The sequence below is a fragment of the Stegostoma tigrinum genome, chromosome 8 (assembly GCF_030684315.1).
Source record: "Stegostoma tigrinum isolate sSteTig4 chromosome 8, sSteTig4.hap1, whole genome shotgun sequence".
Taxonomy (NCBI): domain Eukaryota; kingdom Metazoa; phylum Chordata; class Chondrichthyes; order Orectolobiformes; family Stegostomatidae; genus Stegostoma; species Stegostoma tigrinum.
In genome coordinates, this window is record NC_081361.1 from 69,579,977 (window position 1) to 69,602,519 (window position 22,543).

Below are 22,543 nucleotides of genomic sequence, written 5' to 3' on the forward strand. Positions count from 1 at the left end.
GGGGGCAGAGAATGTGACAGATTCTGGTATTAGGGAGGTGGTCACACCACAGGTCAGGCAGATAGGTAGGTGACTGCCAGGAGAGGCAGGCAGGTAGTTCAGGAGTTTTCTATGGGTTTTCCCCTTTCAAACTGGTATACCATTTCGGATGCTGTTGGAGGGGATAGCCTCTCAGGAGATGGTACTAGCAGTAGCCAGACCAGTGGCACCACACATGGTTCTGCTGTATAGCAGGGTGTGGTAAAGTCTAGGTGAGCGATAGTAGCAGGTGACTGGACAGTCAGGGGCAGAGACAGGCGTTTCTGTGGCCATGAACGAGACTCTACAATGGTGTGTTGTCTCCCTGGTGCCAGGGTCCTTGATGTTTCTGAGCGGATAAAGGGCATCCTGAAGCAGGAGGGAAAAGAGCCAAAAGTCATTGTCCACATTGGTACAAATGACATAGGTAGGAAGAAGGAAGAGGTCCCGCCAAGACAACTCAGGGAGTTAGGTAGAGAGGTAAAATGCAGGACTACCGGGGTAGGACCATACTTTAGTCAATGCTTCAGTGAGCAGCACATGTGAACCCAAAAATAGACTTAACAACAAAACTGGAATACTCTCTCTTTTCCTGTTTATCACACTCAAAACAGTGATCAGTTATAAAGTGTATTGGATAAACATTAAGAACTGAAGGATCTACAAAACACTGCAATTACTAAGAATTGAAATCATCAACTAACCAACTATGGTCTCAGGTTAAACCTTATCCCTCATGGAGTCAAGTGCCTATCCTTGATCTTCCTTTTTATACGAGATACGTTCCCTTTTTAAACTTTATACCTGTGTTTGTGTCTGTCAATGTGTTTTATTATTTTTCTCCTCATTAGTAAGTAATAACATTCCTCTTTCTTTTGCTCAAATAGAACTGCAAGTGTCTCCTTAATTTTTGACAAGTATTACATTTTGCATGCTAAAAGGATTAAAAACAATTTTATGCCAACCATTTTAGAAGGAAGCTGATTCATCCCCTTTTCACCTACTTAGAACAACATATAAGGGGAGTTATAACTATTGTTTTCTCCCACCACCTCAACTGAATTCTAATTGTAGCCTTTTTTAAACATAATGACAAACACATGTCACAATTTTGAAAACATAACTTGGTAAATGGCATTTTTAAAATAATCATTTTAGATTATAATTATTGGGGTCTCATTTGACTACTATTTCACATGGGATGGCTTATGTTGTCAATGTACTGGAAGAGTCAGTTATTCACTGTTAGGTTATGATGCTATATCCAAAGACACAAGACCTACTTTTAAAGGGAACAGATTACAATTTTTAGTATGATCAGCATACTCTGTACCTTTCCTAAGTAAAACCCATTGCATTAACATCTACTGAAACAATTAAATGTTATGCTATAAAATTTTATTAAAGTGAAAAAATAAAAACGTGTTTGCTTTTAAATTATTAAAACTACTTCAAACTATTATTTCAATGATTTTTGACAAGGTCAATGGAAAATGGCAGCCAGACCAGGAAGTTTTATACTGAAAAGATTAAGTACTATTTTAAAAACATTGTTCAATTATTCACTTTAAAGTGATATAAACACTGAAGCTTTCAACAGACCTATGAATGGCAAAAACTGACATGATTGATCAGTCAGGAGTGATACAATGTTAACATGTGGCCATCAAAATAATGGAATATTCAGAATTTGAGATATTTTCCAACTGATTTTCAAAGACTAAAATATAGATAACACAAGCACACAAACACATACACACACAAATCATCATTATTTTGACTTGTATTTAGAATACACATTTGTGAAGTGACAAAAGCTCATTTGTGCAAAATGTGAACAAGATAGCTTGAATAAGTGTTTTTTTCCCCAAAAGTTGGACAGACTTTGGCTTTAAATGAATTTGTCCCTTATTTACCCTTGGCTTTTGCTCTTGCTCAAGGAAGAATGGCGCTGGTCCGCTGTAAGATCTAAAAGCACCATGCCCCAGCAATCAAAGCACAGCTTTCAAGAGAATGCGAGAGTCAGTACTGAATGCTACACATTTATCAAACCCACGAACCTTGCTGACGGAGCGAATCCTTCCATCATTACAGGCTCTCAGTATAGGATACATATGACTAAGCCAGCCTTCATTTTTACAGATTAATATTCTCTCTTTCAACCTTCACACAGTGATAAATAGGTAAAAGAGACAAAAGGAGAAAACGAAGTGAAAGACAGAGCAAGAGAGTGAATACAATTCAATTAAATGAAAGAAAATAAAGTTGAATATTTCAGGGCCGAAGTATCAAAAAGTTAAAAAAAAAATTGTTTTTGAAGATTAATCGTGTTTTGTTCCAAGCTGTTCTTAGACTATAAACCATATAAGAGGGTGTCAATTTTAATATGATTTGGTAGATATCATCATGATGAACAAAATTAAACCATTAAACTGGCAGCATTTTACAGTGGACAAAAACTCAACTGACATACACCATACATTAAAGTACTTATCAGTAAGATAGCAAACAAAATTGTTTTCTCAAAAATATATTTTTATATTTAAACTAGTTTATCATATGATTATCTAATAAGAAATGGTATTAATGCACAGTAACCCATGTCAAGGGAATAAATAAGTTCTCTTGTTTATCAATCATGTCTATTCAGAAATTGAAAATAAAAATGAATTTTCTTGCTTTGGGTGTTGAATAAAGTATGTAAAATGAATTGTTTCAGTTCCACATCTGTCATAATGGGTGTGAATTTCCCTTCCCTGACGGTGGCAACAGAGGTCGCAAGCAAGGGAAAGAAGGGAGGAGAATTGAACTCGGAGAGAAACTTCTTGCCTGCTCATGAATAAATTTCTTGACAAGTAGGTCCATTGGTTGGCACCAAATAAGTGGACAATTAATTGCCATAAGAATCTCAACTCACCACCTTCCAGATAACCTGCCACTTCAACAATTACCCCAATCTAGTGAAAGAAGGGACACTCAACTAGTTTTGCGTGCTGTCAGCAGGGATAATCTATTTTCTGCCCTTATCACTGCCATTAGTATCTACTCTTCATCAGTATCTCTTCTGCATGACCAACTGCTTTACATTTTGCTCTGGGACATCTTTCCAGTCTGTTCTCCCGATTCCTTCTTTCTCCACTTTTCCAGCTCCCTTCAGTTCCAAAGAACAGTCATCTTGCATTCAAAACATTAACTCTGTTTCTCTCCCCAAAAATGTTGCCAGTCCCGCTGAGTTTCTCAAGTACTTTGTTTTCAAATCAGATCAGTACTTAGCTTTTAATTGGAAGACTACATAGTTTCCTCATTCCTACCTCCCTCAGTTCTTAAATAATGAAGAAAACTTTCAAACCAAAAGCACAATTTGGAAAACTTTTGACAATTATTTTTAATGTACTTGCTACTTCCTTATCTATTTCTTTTAATATTGTATCAAGTCCTGGCAATTGTATCTGAAGTCCTATTATTTTCTCCATTACCATTCTTTCACCTTATTTTAAATCAAACTACTCCCTCTCATTGATTTTATTTTAAAAGATTCATGTGCACATTTATATTTTGCCCTTTCCTCTGCTATGAATTAGATTTGGAGGCATTCCTGACTATAATGACAAATAAGGCAAACAAAGCACGCGCTCATATCTGTTTCTGTAGCTGGTATTTTTTTTAAAAAACCCCTAGAACATATTGCCGGTCTTTTGTTATAGGATATAACTTGAATGTCATCAAACAGTATCAAGCATGGCTGACCCAGAGAACTCTCCTGCTTGTCAAAAGCATATTCAAAGGGTTTACAGATTGATAATCGACCGCACATGTAGAGAGAAAAAAAGTTAACGTTTTGAGTGCAGTGACCCATTATCAGAATGTCAGAACTGACGTCTGAAAAGGGGTCACTGGACTCAAGATGTTAACTGCTTCGTCTCTCCAAAGACACTGCTGAGTTTCTCCAGCACTTTGTCTTTGTTTCAGATCTCCAGCGTCTAGTTATTTTAGTTTGGTAATCACCCTGTTTTGGTCACATTATGAATTCATCCTCTACGGCTATCAACATACAAAGGATTGAGCAGTCTGCTCCTCCATTTAGTATGATCATGGCTGATCTGATTTTAACCTCAAGTCTAGAGCCCTTCATACCCGATATTCTTTCATGCCTTTGGTAATCAAGAATTTATCTACCTCAATCCTAAAAAAAATTTAGAGATTTTGCATCCACTGCCTTTTGAGGAAGGGGATTCCAAAGATACTCAACCCTCTGACAGGAAACATGCTTCCTCATCTCTGTTTTAAAATGGGTGACACCTTTCTTTTAAGCTATGACCCCGGTTCTAGATTCTCCCACAACAGCAAATATCTTTTCAACTTCACCTAGTCAAATCACCTCAGGATCATATATGTTTCAATTAAGTCATCTCTGATTCTTCTAAACTGCAGCTGATTCAGGCCTAACCTGCACAGCCGTTCTTCATAAGGCAATTTGCTCATTCCAGGGATTAGTCTAGTAGCCCACCATTCAACTGCTTCAAACACAAACATTCCAGAGTGGGACTTGAACCCAGAGTGTCAAGCTCAGAGAGAGGCGGCCACTGATATGGCCCAAACTTTTTTCTCCACTGACAAAATTGGATACAATTTTATTCATTTTCACAATATCTGCCATCTCCTTATTGTTTTATTATTAACATATCCTTTTGGGGTTATGTTTACTGTTGCTTGCTGGATTTCTTCTTTCATACGCCCTTTATGCAACTCTTATTAGTTGTTCTCTGTTTCTTTCATAACTTGCCATTTGGTTGAATTTCCAGTTGAATTTGCATTTTTGTATGTCTTTTCCATAATTTTCATGATTTAATTTGCCTTTTTGTTGATGGTAGTTGTTTAACTATACCCTTGCATCCTTTGGCTTTAGGGCTCTGTATTTGTTTTATATTGTACTAAATAGTTTATTTGAATACTTTCCACAGGTGGTCTGTAACTTTATCCATAAATAGTTCAGTTTAGTTTACTATGATTCATTCATTTCTGATTCTTTTGAAGTTTACTTTATTTATATTTGAGTGGTTTATGATTTTCCCTCCTGCTGCTTAAACGTAATGACAATTTCAGTCATATTACTGTCACTAGTTATAAGCTTATTTTTCTTACTGTCCAGTCATTAACTAATTCTGGTTAAGTGTTCATCAGGAAATCCCCATAACCCTGTTTCATTGACAGTTCTAAAACATTACACTGTAGAAACACCTTTCAGTATTTAAAATTATTCTGTTAAAACAATGTGTTTGAAAAGTAAAATCTCCCACTACAAGCCCATTTTTTTTCTCCTGCTTTCACCATTCATGCCTTCTCCATTCCAGTACTATCAGGAGATTCACTTTCATTTCCATACAGCATCATTCTGGAATATGCCTTTAGGAAAAATTCATGTTCAAAATCTGCATTCATCTTAAGTAATGAACTTTTATTGTGGACTTCTCATATTAACTAAATTGCATATGAATTCAAAACTGAATGCGAAAGTAACTAAAAGATACTTTCCTGCATTAAAGTATGTAATGACATAATTTAAACAATATAATTTTAATGGAATCACATATATACTGCACAGTAAAGAAATAAATACATTTTGATAGTGTGTTTAATGTTTTTTCAAGTAAAAAACTGAATTTTAAAAACTTATATTTGGTGACTTCAGCCAGGAATCAACCAATATTAGGACTGTGATATAATAAGTACCGAATTGAGTTCCTGATCTGAACTCAGTACTAGCAATGCATCCAGGTTAGGGCATGGAGATATTGAAGAGGTTTATCTAAATGATGCTAGAAAGAAGGGGTTGTGGTTATAGGTAAAAGTTAGAGAAGACAAGATTGTTCTCCTAAAGTGCAAATTCTGAGGTATTTTGGCTGAGCAAATAAGGTAAAAAACTGTTTCCTTATTTGAGAGGATCGATAAGTAGACAATAAATTAATACGACTAGTAAATGTTCATATGCAGCAATATGTTATGATACTGAATATACTGTCTGAACGGGTGGTGGAAGCTGATTCAATCGTAGCATTCCAAAGGCTACTGAATATATAAGTGAAAATTTTTAAAAAACTGAAGGCTGTAGAGAAACAATAGTTTACTAGAGTCCAATTGAACAACTCTTACAAAGAGCTGACTACTCTCTGTGCTGTAAGATTCCGTGATCCTATGAAAAAGACAATACAGACTTACTCGCAAACATCTAAAACGTTACTATTTTTTCTTGTTCAATTAGTGTAATTTCCAGTACAACAATTCCAATAATTATTGCAGCTAAAAGACACATTTAAGTCAGTTCAGGGAAGGCCCTCATGACTTCTACTAGTCCTCTGGTAAATCATGGAAGATTCAATATCTGTCATCAAAATGCAGAATGATCCTTACAGTTTGAACAGTCCTTTTCTGAAGAGCTTCAGTTATTAAACAGTGTACCTTTTATTTTGACTCCCCACTTTATCCCCATTACAAACTGCTTAACTAACCTTGTTTAAAAGAAATCTGTTATGACTATAGGACAGAAGGATGATTAAAGCAGCAAGCAATTGCAGAGTCCTCTAAATCAGCTTGAAGTGAACCCACTCCAACATGTAACCTTCAGCATCTTCACTGTAGCTATTTATAGAGATTCCTTTAAAATGGCTCGGCTAGTTCATCTTTAAGATTTCAATTCTTAGAATGCAGAATTTCATTATGGTAAAACCACTTCAGTGCTGAAACATTTAAGTTTTCTTTTCTCCTTGTAAGGTTTTGCTATTTGCAGAATGCATACTGCTTCTGCTGCAGCACTCCTTCCACCTTACAAAACAATTCATACTAAAAACACTGGTAACAAAGTGTGGGCTGGATGAACAGAGAAGGCAAAGCAACATCTCAGGAGCACAAAAGCTGACGTTTCGGGCCTAGACCCTTCATCAGAGAGGAGGATGGGGAGAAGGTTCTGCAATAAATAGGGAGAGAGGGGGAGGCAGACCGAAGATGGCATCAGGTTGCAGGAACAGCAACTCATGTTCCGCTTGGGAACCCTGCAGCCCAATGGTATCAATGTGGACTTCATCAGTTTCAAAATCTCCCCCTCCCCCACTGCATCCCAAAACCAGCCCAGCTCGTCCCCTTCCCCCACCGCATCCCAAAACCAGCCCAGCTTGTCCCCACCTCCCTAACCTGTTCTTCCTCTCACCTATCCCCTCCTCCCACCTCAAACCGCACTTCCATTTCCTCCCTACCAACCTCATCCCGCCTCCTTGACCTGTCCGTCCTCCCTGGACTGACCTATCCTCTCCCCACCTATGCTCTCCTCTCCACCTATCTTCTCCTCTATCCTTCTTCGGTCCACCTCCCCCTCTCTCCCTATTTTTTTCAGAACCCTCTCCCCATCCCCCTCTCTGATGAAGGGTCTAGGCCTGAAACGTCAGCTTTTGTGCTCCTGAGTTACTGCTTGGCCTGTTGTGTTCATCCAGCTCCACACTTTGTTATCTTGGAGTCTCCAGCATCTGCAGTTTCTATTATCTCTGATACTAAGAACACTGTTGGACAGTCATATTAAGTAGAAAGCACTAACAACAAAAGCCGTTTACTTTAAAACAACAGAAAGCTGATATCTTAGATAACAAAGTATGGGGCTGGATGAACACAGCAGGCCAAGTAGCATCTTAGGAGCACAAAGGCTGACGCTTCGGGCCGAGACCCTTCATCAGAAAGCTTTCTGCTTTTCTGATGAAGGGTCTAGGCCCGAAACGTCAGCCTTTGTGCTCGAAAGATGCTGCTTGGCCTGCTGTGTTCATCCAGCCCCACACTTTGTTACCTTGGATTCTCCAGCCTCTACAGTTCCCATCATCTCTTAAAGCTGATATCTTAGTTTTCTAGAACAGCATGGGTGCAATGCAGAATTAATCACAGTTCAGCTTCCAAGAGTATTTATTTTTCTACATCGTTTGGCAGTATTGAAGAAATTGTTGCTATTGTTCAAGGACAATCTGTGGAAACATTCGAACACTATTGATAATGCATTTATGGGAGGGCACAACTGACCACCACATCACTAATCACTGAACTCTGATTTCAAATCCACACTTAAAATTTTCACATCCTTTTTTCTGGTTGTAACTTTCCATTGAAATTAGCTTACCGTCTCACTCGCCAATAACACTGAATGAATCATATTTACCAATGATAGTGGTAGGGAGAATACATTATGTATGAAATATAAATGTTGTGATGATGGCAGTGTCTGCAACTATCTTGGTCCTCTTTTCTGGAAGTATCTTGCTAAATGCCTCAATCTTATTATCTCTCTACACTTTTACAATTCCTGTTAAAGCTATCTCCTTGAACAAATATCATTTGGTCTTCTCTTCTAACTCTTCTTTTACTCTGCAGTCTCCACTTCTCGGTGAACACTTCTACTGTATGAAGCACTAGTGATCATGATGTTCAAAGATTAGGAAATATTTGATGTAACTGCTACTTGCAAAACATGTTCAATTTTCCCTTTTTAACATCCTGCTCCTTGATAAATGCAAGAGTCACTAAATTAATAGTTATTTTGCAGTTGACTGTTTCATCCATAATTATATTTATCAGCATACATTAGAAAATAAGAAATAAGAAAAAAAAAGTTCACTATTTGGCTTCTTAAGCCTGCTCTATATTCCATAAGATCAAAGTTGGTCATTGTTATAACTCTGCTTTTCTGTCTACCTCCATCATAACTCTTTGCTCCCTTGCAAATCAAAAATCTGTCCAACTTAGCTTTGAGTACGTTGATTGGCCCAGCCTCTACTGCTCTCTGAGGTACACAGAGTTCAAAAGGTTAACAACACAGAAAAAAAATTCACCTCAACTCAGTATTAGATGGATACCCCTTATTTTTATACTGTCTTCCCAGTTCTATGCTCCTTTCAACATTTATACTCAGGGCCCCTCAGAGTCTTATATGCTCCAGTATGATTGCCTCTCATTCTTCTAAATTCCAATGAATTAAGTCCATTCTGCCCAACCTTTCCTGCTCATTCCTGGAATGAACCATGTGAATTGTCTCTGAACTATCTTCTGTGGGAGGTATATCCCTTCTTAAATGGGAAAATGAAACATGCACGCAACACTCAAGGTAGAGTTTCTGAAATATACTGTATAACTGCAATAAGATTTACTACTTTTATGCCCCACTGCCCTTACAATAAAGGCCCAACATTCCTTTGATCCACCTTCATGCAGCTATAACTAGCTGTAGCTGCATGATAGCCTTCGGCAATTCTTGTATGAAGTCACCTAGATATTATGGTTCAGCAGTGTTTTTCAGACTCTCTCCGTTTAAACAATATTTTGTTTTGCTATTCTTCCAATCAACCTCATTTTTCTTCCCACATTATATTCCATCTGCCAAATTTTCAGCCACTCACTTAACCTCTCTATGTCCCTTTGCAGATGCTATGTCTTTCTCACAACTTCTATTCCTACCTATATTTGTGTCATCAGTAAATTTGTCTCTAACACACTATCCGTTCACCTAAGTTATTGATGAAACATGTAAATATTCGAGATTCCTATACAGATCCCTGTGGTGCTCTGCTAGCAAGTTTGCCACCTGAAAGTAGTCCAGTTAAATAAGAATATCTGAACTAGAAGTAGGAGAAGGCCATTCAACTCCTCAAGGCTGTTCCCCATTCAATAAGACCATAGCTGATCTGACTGTAATCTCAAATCTACAATCCTCTGCACCCCTGATAACTATGAATCACTTCTTAATAAGCATCTAACACCTTAAACATCTTAAAAATATTCTAGAGTTCTTCTTTCACCAGCTTTTCAGGAAGAATTCCAGATACCTTCTGAGAGAAAAAAAATTTCACCTAATCTCTGTTATAAATGTGCGACTTCTGATTTTTAAACAGTGATGCTGAGTTCTAAATTGCTTCGTAAAAGGAAACATTCCCCCCACATTTACCCTGTCAAGACTTGTCAGGATCGTATATGTTTCAATCAAGGTGCCTCTCAATTTTCTAAACTCCAGTGGTATAATCCCTACCTATCCAATCTTTCCTCAAAGGAAAGGCTCTTATTCCAGGTATTAATCTGGTAAACTTTCAGTGAACTGCCTCTAATTTTTTTGCATCCTTTCTTAAAAAATGTGTCCAATACTGTGCACAGTATCCCAGGTGTGGACTCACTAGTACCTGTATAACTAAAGTATATCCCTCCCTACTTTTGAATCAAATTTCCCTTTCAATAAATGATACCATTGTTAGGTTTCCACTTGCTGTGCCTCCATACTAACCTTTAACAAGATTTCCCACTGTTTTCTGTTTGTTACCCAATCTTCTCTTCATCGTAATATAATACAATCCCATCCAGCACCGTTGGCTCTTACTTTGTGTAGTAACCTTTTACATAACATCATATCAAATTGTATCAGCAGCTAGAAGCTAAAATACATCACAAAAATGCAAACAGATAACTGTTATAGTCAAGTCTTTAACCTTAACTTCCCATAAGTGAAATAACCATTTACAAAATTTAAGTTGACAAGTTGAATGAAACTTTTTGGTGCGTTGGAAATTGGGCAGCTAAAATCAACCAAATTACTTATTGGAGGGAAAGCCATCAGCATTGGATTTTTTAAATACTTTATCCAATGGCAAAGATGAATGTTCAAAGCCAATGGAGTCCTTCTCTACATATAGATATTTTTAACTCAGGTCTCAATGGGAAACCTATTCAGCGATTCTGAGTTGCAACCTGCAAATTAAAATAAGCTAGGACTCTCATTTTTGTAGAAGCAGGTGAGGGAATTAGGGTGTCACTAGCTAGGCTGGATTTTTGTCCATCCCAATTTGCCCAGAGGACAGTTAAAAGTCAACAACATTGCTATAGGTCTGGAGTCACATGTAGGCCAGACCAGGTAAGAATAGTAGCTTCCTTCCCTGAAGGATATTTAGTGAACCAGATGGGTTTTTTCAACAATCAGCAATGGATTCGTGATAATCATTGACTCTAATTCAGATTTTTTTGAACTGAAATCAAATCCCATCATCTGCCATGGCGGGATTTGAATCCAGGTCCCCAGAACATTATCTGATTCTCTGGATTAACAGTTCAGCAATAATACCACTAGGCAATCACCTGCCCTAGACCTGCTACCTATCCACCCAGAGTTACAATCAAGGCTGATATTTATTTCATTTTTCGTACAATATACATTCACTTATTACAAATATAACAAACTGTTACCAGTATAGTAACCAGCATTAAAGGACAATAAAACTTACATTCTTACAAATCATTCTCTAGTGTTGACTTAATTTTTGCACAAAACATGTTAGATTGTTTCTCGACAAGGAAAAGAGAAAGAAACAGGCTTTTGTCAATAATGACAGCATAATAATGCATACATTAAGGTTTTGATCAGCTAAACTCAAAGAACACACGCCTTAAAATTATCATTGATAGCAGCAGACAAAGCTTAACATTCTCTTCATACAGTTTTCGGTCTTCTATTTCGGGAAAGGCTTTATCTCTTTGAAATGCGAAGCCATGCTAACTCTGGGTTAAAACAACAATAAGCAAAAGAATACCAAGAGCTAACATTTAGAAATTAATCCAACTATTTCTCTGTTGACTCCAATCTTCAAACAGCCACAAATGTCTGTCTATTCAAAAACTTTGCCGTGTAAGTACTATCCAATACTAAGTTTCACTCACCCCTTACAAGTAGTCAAATCTTCATCCACAAAGTGTCCATGTTTCAAAACTCCCTCCTAAAGCATCACTGTCTTTTAATTGTATAGGCATCTAGCATTTAGTTATATTCAGGTTGATAATTCAACTGTGCTCCTACATATGTAGTAGATTGAAACTGTGGTGTTTTTGGTATAGAGGTGTATGTTTTTATTGCATACCTCTAGAAATCGAAAGTTTAACAAGTGCTTAAAATGTAGGATCCATAAATATCCTCCATTGCCTGAAGTAGAACACTGCTTCACCATCTTTTCCTTTAAAACACATCTCAAAGCCATCCATGTGGAGAGATATGTGGATAGATTTCAAAGTTTATTAGATACTTGCAGGCCTAAAATCAATACAGTTTATAAATAAAAATACATTTCTGCCTGATAATATCACAAGTTGTATTACCATGAGTTTTATGACTACTAAGTCATCTTGAAATCAAACATGATGCACAACATTTTGTACGTTATCCTACATAATAGCAAGTTGTAGGTGATTAATGTAGGATTTTGCTGTGACCTTTCATGTAAGCTCACTGTGTACGCAAGAAACATTCAGCCTATTGACAAACCCTATCCTAAGCAATTCCTGGATCTTACTGTTATAAATTTGCAGTCAAAACAGCTGCTTGCCATCTGCAAAGTGACACATAAGCTCTTCCCTCTTATCTCTCTTAGCTGTATGTTAATCAGAGCTCTGCTTAGTGCCTTCCTCATCTCAGTTTATTATACAGCAGCTGACCCTTTCTGACAGAGTCAACCTTCAGTCAATATTCAGGAAAGGTTGACGAGAAAGGACGAACATTGAAGAGTTAAGGAGGGGACACACACGAATACAAAATTCAGATATTTAGTAACCAGCTGAGTTGAATACAATTGAACACTTGTACAATTTTAAAAATGCTATAATTAGATGCAAATCATGATCTTTTACAAATTGCAAAGTATCTAGTCAATGAATGTCTCAGCTTTGGATTAGGGTGATATATAAATGTGAACTTAAATTTTATTCATTTCTTCATGGAAAATACTTTTTGTTACTATAAGGACCAACTCTTCGTAAACTTTGATAATACGATCAAATATTTTTTCTTAAAAATTACATAAGTTAAAGCAACTTCTTGCTTTCATACAAAGTCATCCAGCATGACACTAAGATTGGAATCTGGAATTTCCAGAGATATTTGGCCCCAAGTCAAGTCAAAAGGCAGTTTATCCTTTGTACAATATTGAGGTGAAAAAAGTTACTCAAATGCATGACAGATCAAAGGCACATTAGTATAATTAGAACAGTGATCTTAAAGCAACGCAACCTTGTATAATATCAGTCAATACTTCATTATAAAACGTATTTTAAAAAAGACAAATTTTAATAAACAAATCAGACTACAATATTAATCACGTAAACCGAGTACTATGCTGACTTCATTATCCAACGATATTTCATCTTGTTTATTTTTCTGAATGTGGAAGGTAAGAACAGCTATACAAAGCTATACATGGTTATAAACTTCCACAAAACAGTTAAAATGGTAATAATATCAGTACTATATAGTGACACTCCATTCATCTTTAAATACACAAGCTGAATACATGTGGATATAATGGAACATGGTGAAAAGGGAATTGTTCCAGTCCTAAAGGAATAAAACAATCCAAAATATTGTAACAATACGCACTTTAAGGGTTAATGGAATACTCATGCCTTTGTCCTCTTACTTTCAAGCGTTTTTTTTATTCTCCCTGATTTAAGACTTCTCCTCTCTACACTGACAGTAAGGTATTTCTCTCCAGCAGATTATAAGTCACTCTGGGCTATTATTCAAGTACAAAGTCCTGGCCTCTCTGCATTTAGACCAAATATAATATCCTTCATGCATACATTATCTGTCTTCCTATTATCTGGTATGATTTCTGAATTAAATTTCAGCAATGTAATATTGGCTTGAAGAGAGAATTTCTTTATAGGCTAGTCAAAGGTTAAAATACCAATCAAAATAACACTGCATATGCACCAAGACATTTTAATATTCCTAAACCCTGTGATTGTAAGGACATAATATTTTTTCGTGATTACCCCAAAGGCAACACATGCTTACAAGACAGCTATGGCAGAGAGAAACTTCAGAGTTCAGATGGTACATAATATCCTATTTAGCTGTGACACAAAAAGAAGATCTTAGTTCCAGAATCAACCAGGCTTCGAGCCATCAACTCCTCATTTCAATGCAAATGGGATTGGCTATTAAGCATCTCTTAAGCTTCATCCTTGAAAACGATGCCTGTTACTCAAAGTACCTTTTTGAGATTAATCCACTTCTTGAAGTAATCAGGAACTGGCAGACCCAAGAGTTGGCATTGTCCTGGCAGCCTAAGAAAAAGAAAAAAATATGTTTGATTCTATTACAGTAGAAACCTTTTTATTTAGGTTTTACAGTAGCTGTAAGATTGTAGAGATAACTTCACGTCCAACTGTCATTCAAACAGCTGAAGAGTTAATGAACAAAAACAAATGTAAAGCTGCTTTCTATCTTATAAACCGCACAGAAATTCTCTTAATTTTGATGCAACAAACAAAATAAGGAAGTTCACATATTACAAAACTAACATAAGCATTAAACAGTTGTTTGTATTTGTATCTTTCATTGAAAGCAAGGTTGTGGCATGACCGTTTTTCTAGCTATACAAACTGAGTGATGGCACTCTGACACTACGAAGAAATTAAGTTGGTAAGTTTAACATTTTCTGCAACATAATAATGACATGTCAAAAATTACAAAAATATAGAACAATTGTGATAGTTTTATGAACTTTTGACCTAAATATTATTATGATATATTGTTTATTGCTGTATTTCTATAAAATGAGTGGTAAATATCATATCATTGTTGAATCCTGATGGATTTGAATTTGATACATTTTTGACAGGTGCTAAAGTGAATATCTAAGGTTCCAAAGCATGGAGCTACAGCCAGAAGATAGCCTAACAATAACACCTTGAATGAGTAACACCTGAATACTTTGTGGTAGGACTAAATCTAATTATATCAAGGAAATTGATACTTTGCAGAGAAGCTCATGGCACTAACCAAATCAAGTAGTTTAAATGTAAAATTTAACACCGGCTAACGTTCATCTTCTGAACTCTGCTATCAGATTAGAGTCTTAAATTCTGTTTGTGCACAATATGTACATGACAGTGAATACACTTTACTATTGCTTTTCTAACCATGTCAGAACAATATTTCTGTTGAATCAAAAATATTTTAATAAGCATCAGTACAGTATGACCAGATTATTTGTCATTCATGGAAAAATGTGGGAACAGGCACAAAGCTTGCACATATTTTTGTGGCACAAATTTCCACATGAATAAAATGCTAAAATGAGGCTGGTATGAAAACTATTGTTTCTGAAAATGCTATTGCTTCCCATACTCTTGGTTCAATACAATAGAATAAAAAAATTGAAAGAAGGTTTCTACAGCATTTATAAATCTACAGTAATTTTATTCTTTAGCTCATTTTGTCATTCATGCCGCTACAGAAATTATACATTTCTGCATATGAAATGTGATATTTTACACAAAGCTATGTTGTATAAAAGATGACTGTCAAAATTCAGACTGTGAAAAAATGACGAACATTAATTATTGGACATTACATCCATAGACATTTAGGTATCATCAATGTAATTGTTTGAATGGGAAATAGTCTGGCCTATTGCAATCCAATGCTTGAATTAGGTATGGGTTTATCTCAGAGTCAATTTTGAATTATACAGTATTGCAAGGAAATCAAGTTCACTAGTTTCAGTTCTATAGACAGACTTGCTTTGAGGAGTACAAACAACAACAATGTAAATTTGATGCAAAAAGGTCTTTTGTCAACTACAAATCAAATAATTTCAAAATACTTAACATTGAATCTGAAAACATGTTCTATTAATGCCAGGTAATTTTAGATGCAAGGAAGGGGCGGAAATAAAATGGACTGTCACTGCTCCACAAATCTACAAATAACGGTCATATTCTTGATGGGATGGCTGAAGTGACTCATGTTTGGGCCAAAATTGGAATTTTACAAAATCAAATTATTAATGGGATAGGACAGCTGGGTAAGACAGCATGTATAGTTCATCCCTAACTGCCTAACTGTGCTGAGCAGTCTTCTTAAGCTGCAGTAATCTTTGAGATGTAAGTGCTCTTACGAAGTGAACTCTGGGATGTTGACCCTGAAATTAGAAAGAATCCAAGGCAGGATGATGACTGGCTTGGAGGGGAACTTGCAGGTGGTGGCGTTCTTCTGCACGTGCTATCCTTGTCTTCTGGACGGTAAAGGACACATGTTAGGAAGGTGCTGCCTTGCTGAATTAATGCAGTCCATCTTGTGGGTGAAACATACTGCTGCCACCGTGCTTTTGTGATATAGGAAGAAACCTTGTGGTTAGGATGTCAATCAAGCATGCTGCATCATACGGGATAATTTCAAGCTACTTGAGTGTTGTTGGAGCTGCTTCCATCTAGGCAACTTAGTATTCCATTGCACTCCTGACTTGTGCCTTGTGGATCGTGGGCAGACAGTGGAGAATCTGGAAATGAATTACTTGCCATATAGCAGCCACATAGGGCGGCACGAGGCCGCAGTGGTTAGTACCGCAGCGTCACAGCGCCAGGGACCCGGGTTCTATTCCAGTCTCGGGTGACTGTCTGTGCGGAGTTTGCACATTCTCCTCGTGTCTGCATGGGTTTCCTCCGGGTGCTCTAGTTTCCTCCCACAGTCCAAAGATGTGCAGGCTAGGTGGATTGGCCATGCTAAATTGTCCGTAGTGTTCAGGGGTGTGTGGGTTACAGGGGGATGGGTCTGGGGTGGGATGTTCTAAAAGGTTTATGTGGACTTGTTGGGCCGAAGGGCCTGTTTCCACACTGTAGGGAATCTAATAATGTCTGACCTGTTTTTATAGCCACTGTATTTGTATGGCTGGTCCACTTCAGTTCTGGTAGCCCCTGGGGTGTGACCCTTCTTCCACCAGCAGCTCGGCCTGAGGAAGATAATTCCTGGCGATGGTCAATTAAATAGCCTTCGTCAGAGCTGCCATCCCACCTGAGGATGGAGACTCATCCCCAAAGGGCCAGTGACTTCATAATGACATCACGAGTGCTGGTCAGTACTAAGACTGCAGCTGAAAGGCTAGAGCAGCTGAATGGCTAAGGCACCCTGAAAGAAACGTCTGCAAGGTTGGGAGATGCTGGGTTCTGGCAGGCAGGTTGAGTTGAGGGTGTTAGCATTAATGGGTACTGTAGGGGCTTCAAGTACCAGCGAGGGGGTGGGGGGCTTCATTGATCCAGTAATAACCCAAAAAGGAAGGCATGCCCTAACCAGAGCCTACTAATTGACCATATTCACACTTGCTCATGCAATAGTAGGACCTGCGAAGTGGGAAGTGGTCCTTAAATGGCCACAGGTGGCTTATTTGGACTCCAGCTGTTTTGTCACATTTAAGTCATTGGCAAAATGGCACGATGGCAGGCAAGTTACCCTTTATGAAGAGTCCTTAACACTGACCCAGATCCCTCAGAGCCAGCTTTCAGAGTAACAGAACCTCTGACACTCCTGTTTGTATAGGTCAGCCAGAGCTCCCTAAATGGACCAGATTAACAGACCAAGTCAGGGAACTCATATTCTGTGACATCTACCTGGCTGACCTTCTAATAATCACTACACAGACTTCTTGCCAATAGCCCATCACCAAAAGCTTGGTAAAATTCAAGGCAATATACCTGCTTTAAAAATTAGTCTACTGAAGAATATTTGCAAGACTACAAACACTTGTTCATTTATTTTGCAAGAAAAGAGCAATGTTTATCCTGTGAAAATTCTGCAGCTGACCAACACAAAGTAACAAAGGATATTTAACGCATAACAAAACTTCTAAATTTTATTCTCAAAAAGAAAATCAGAATTAAAGGTGCAATTTAAAGCCGCCATATCAACATTAGTCCAGGCCAAACACTAAGTTAATGCATTATCTCAAAGGGATTTTTATTTTCGTGGGTATCTTAGACATGCCATGTCGCAGTCTCAGATTTAAATCTTGACCTCAGAGATTTCCAATTAAGTCCCCTGTCCGCATATTATTTTGGGATGCTAGCTGCTGGTTGGCGATTCTCTTGTTGCCACTTCCCTCTCCTGCAAATTCATATTTTGTTTCAAGACTTGTCCAATGATCAACTTTTGGCTTGAATGTAATGTTGCTTTTGTCATTTTATCTTTCCTGCCTTATGCCTGATCACAGACTGTTGTGCTTGTTCCTTTATTTCCAGCTTTTTCCTGCCTCAATACTTGGTTAGAAAAGACAGTGTGTCCCTAATTATTTTCTGGTCCAGTGTACAATAATGAAAGAAATACTGGATAGAGCTATGATCTTCCAGTAACAAAAACAGGAAATGCTGGAGATACTCAACAGGTCTCGCAACATCTGCAGAGAAAGCAGAGTTAACACTTTGAGTCCAATGACCCTTCTTCAGACTGACAGCAGCTAGAAAGAGTTGGTATACATGCTGAAGATAGGTTGGGGAGAAGGGGGAGGATCACATAATAGGTGGAGTTGGAACCTGGACAGATAGAACAGCAGTTAGGCAGAAAAAGTAATGGGTAATGGTCTAGGCCTGAAACGTCAGCCTTCCTGCTCCTATGATGCTGCTTGGCCTTCTGTGTTTATTCCAGCTCTACACCTTGTTATCTCGGATTCGCCAGCATCTGCAGTTGCTATCATCAATGGGTAATGGTCAGCCTGCTCGAATCAATAGCTGTTCATGGAGACCATTCATAGCTGCCAATGTGATGACAAGGCCTGTTGTGTCAGAGTTGGGGAAACAGAGAGGGTAGTGGATTCAGCCTCATTAGAGTCTTTTAAGCTGCTGTTAGATTGGCATTTGAATGATAGCATAAGGTAGGGATGGAGGTTAGATAGACCATAGTTTTAGGGTAAAAGTTCAACACAACATTGTGGACTGAAGGGCCCAAACTGTGCTGTACAGTTCTATGTTCTATGTAAATCAAAGAAAAGGGTGCTCAGGCCCGAGCCTGGAGGACTCAATATTGAGTTCAATATTTTTTGAGTCTCAGTACCCTATTTCCATGTCACTAATTATCAGTAGTGGGACTTTAGCCCAGGCCTTCTGATGCATTGGGCCCCCAGAGGAACGAATACTACAACAGCATTGTATGAGCTCTCACATACAAAGACATTTTCTAATCAATCTATTCAGAGGCATGACTACACACCTCTGAAGCAGGTTTTGAACCTGGGCCTTCTAGCTGAAATGTAAGGGCACCACCACTGAACCACAACAGCACTCTGATAGGTTTTACATAAGATGTGACACAGCTGCTTCAATGTCTAAATGAAAGGTCTTGCTCACAGGATTTGTTCTAGCAGTGTGTTTTCACTACTTTGGAGTTATTTCCTTGACATCATTTCAGTTCCTATGTAGTTTTTCTGTTTGACCTACACTTCAGAGCCATCAGTTTTCTCACGTGGGAGCTACTTGTGCAGCTCGACTTCTGTTCCTAAGTCTGTTGAGGAACAGAAACAGCAGGATCAGACCCACAAGTCAGGTGGTTCTGACATCTGATGGCTCTTAAAAGAAGATCTTTTTACAAACAATCATATGACCCATGGTGGTCAAGGTCAACATAGCACTTAACTTCTTAGCTGACAAGTCCTGCCAGGGATCAGCTGGTTATATTTGTTCAATCTAAAAATCTGCTACTGACACTCCTATCTTGCACACAACAGGTGTCACGTTTGCCATTGCTGGCAAGTAAATACACTTCTCCATAGTTGAGGCCAGTCAGAATAAGAGGGACCTCTGTTTAGCGGCTTTGGCTGGATTCCCACAGGTCCAGAAATTCAAATGTTACAATTTATGTGCCATCAGATTATAGAATATATTCATCAACTGAGTGGGCGTCTACTCAATTATTTCACATGTAAAGTTCGTTCCAAAATGATAATGTATGCTTATTCAAGACACATAGGAATCCACCATGATACATTCAGCATGCTCCAGTCACCTTTCCCAGTGATATTCACATCTCCTAAGCAAAGTCAGATGATGGCTCCTTGCAGCCAAAGGCTGACCTCTAAGGTCATGGTTGATGACATTTGGCAGGAGTGCTATCACTGAGGCCCAGGTAAGATACACCCAAAGCCACATGACAGCAAGAGCTGTTAGTTAGATGCTGAAGGTGTGATTAAATTGCCTAGATAACTCTGGGCTTGGCTTCAATATGCTTCAGCAGTTTCCTGTATGGGAGTAGCCTGCCGTGCTTTGTAAAACACATTTATGACGTGTGGCACAGTTTCTGGATGCAGAGTATGATTCAATAGCATTATTCACAGTGTTCTGAAGAAGGGTCACCGGACCCAAAACGTTAACTCTGCTTTCTTTTTCACAGATGCTGCAAGCCCTGCTCAGCTTTTTCAGTAAATTTTGATTTTGTTCTAGATTTATAGCATCTGCAGTTCTTTTGGTTTTTATTCTGTATTGATTTTTAAGTAAAATTGTGTTGCTTCTGTTTGAACATAAATTGCTCAATTCTTGTATAATCACTTCATTGATTGTACAGGACTCAACTAATGCTGAAAGAGAACAATGTTTTTAAGTTTTCACTTCATCAGTACAATTTGCAAGAATTCCAATTTAAGAGGAAAAAAAACTAACATATATACTGCATGAAAAGAGAATTTTGACTGATTGCTTGATGGACTCTAATTGATCGAGGCATTGCCAGGGAAATGCATTAGTAAATGATGATTGACATTTAACTGTCATACGTTGTTAACATTTTAAATCAGGAAGGTTGACACTGTTTGATTGAGGTGAGAAATGAATCAGTGGAGTGGCTGTTACCTATATAGTTGAACTGAAGCAAGCAGAGCGTATGTACATCTTCTTTCTGTCTGTAAAGCTCTGTGCATCAATATGTATTGTGTCAAGTATATGCAAGGGTGCTGTACTGTGAGCTTATTGAAGATCTTACATTGATTGTCAACAGAATTCCTCACACATTCAGGATTATCCAGACAATGTTGTCCAATTGCAGAATCATATTTAATGTTGAACTTTGTGTTGTGTTTTTCAGATGCATACTGGTTAGATACAGTGAGTTTCTTGTCTATAGCGAACTGTCAAAGGGATGTGTAGTTTGATATATTCTGCCAGTTTATGGAACATAACATCTACATACCTGGCACTACATCAACACTGAAGTTCAGATACCACATAATTAATTTGTGAGATGGGCAGAATGTCATTTTGGCTTCATGGCTGCATGCTATTAGTGGTAAACAATGTTGAACAGTATTGGTCCACTATTGCTTTCCATACCCTCAGGCTGAAATGTTTTCATCCATCTGTCCTAACATAAGACAATCAACAAACTATTCCTTTCATAAACATCCATTTTCCATTCTCTGAATTGTCATACCACACTTTGGGAGGTAGGAAGCCAACTGGCAGACAGCAGGTAAAAATGGGGAGCAGAAAACAATGTAATTTTTAATTAAAGTTTGTGGATGATACCATTAAAAAAGAAATTTGATCATTTAACAGTGTTAAACACCTAAATTGTTACTCTTCTTTCTACATTTCCAAAGCGGAACAAACAAATGGTTTTAGAATACCTATAAGCAGAATGGTCACATCTCCAAAATAAAAGCAAAGTACTGTGAATGTTAGATTCTGAAATAAAAATGAAAAACTGGGAGAAACTCAGCAGATTTGACAGCAACTTTGAGGAGACAAGAAAGCTAACACTTCAAGTCCAACTCAACACTTCAGAACATGAAAAGGGCTGGTAAAGTAATGGGTTTTATGCTGTAGAAAAAACAGGGAGTGACAGCAAGTAAAACAGATGGTAAAGATGCCCAGAGCAAAAGGCAAAAAAAAATCATGGCAGTAGAGAAGTGGAACAAATGAAGAGTGGGTACTCACAGTGCCTCTGGACAGGCTGACAAGACTGCGCAAGTTTTCTGCAGCAATTCCAGAATGGTCATTTTTGTAGACTGTCTCTGAAGCTCAGCACATGCAACTGCTGCCATTTCCACCACCCAGTTCTGTTTATTTGTGATGCGTGCTTTTTCAAGTGACCTGTCCTAATAGCCTCTTAAGAGCCAGTGGAGGGAGCATAAGTCATGTTACGTTTACATTTTCAGACTGAGTGACCTCCTATGAGGATTTGTCATCACCCTCCAACACCTTCCGAGGACACTAACAGCACTTGTGGTAAATGGAAGACATGAATTTGGACTAACAAGGTGACAGGATTCTATGTTATCTTCATCCCTTTAACCAAGGAAAGATTTACTGGCAATAGAGACCTTCCAGAGAAGGTTCACTATGTTGATCCAAGGTATGAAAGGATTTTCTTAAGAGAACAGGTGGGCCTGTACAGTACAGAGGAATGAGAGGTAATCTTTACTTTAAAACCTATCAGTTTGCCTTTAAATAATGGTGCCAAAACAGGACTGAGTCTAGTCATTATCACACCCACATGCTTTCGTCAGACAGGAAGTTGGTAAATGCATTAAAAAACACACTGGCAAATATGCTCCCGACACATCCAGTTCCCTGATACACTTGCAGTTAGCCTCACTATGAGAAGTCAGACAATTAGAACTCAGACTGTTGAGTCTGGTTATCCTCTAACAAATCTTTTTATTTAAGAATCTTTTTCTTGCTGTCCAAGAAACATAAGACAGAATAATATGGG

General features: G+C 37.9%; 1 protein-coding gene across 2 annotated transcripts in view; it reads right to left on the reverse strand.

Moving 5' to 3' along the window:
* LOC125456278 (ERI1 exoribonuclease 3-like) overlaps window positions 1-22,543 on the reverse strand; it is a 415,443-nt gene that overhangs the window by 317,460 nt on the left and 75,440 nt on the right. For both annotated transcript variants that reach the window (XR_009446099.1, XM_048539283.1), the window contains exon 6: window positions 14,064-14,136. Coding sequence is in view for 1 of the 2 variants with exons in the window: in XM_048539283.1 (XP_048395240.1) it covers window positions 14,064-14,136 (73 nt within the window). In the remaining variant the exon portion in view is untranslated. The remainder of the gene's footprint in view (window positions 1-14,063; window positions 14,137-22,543) is intronic.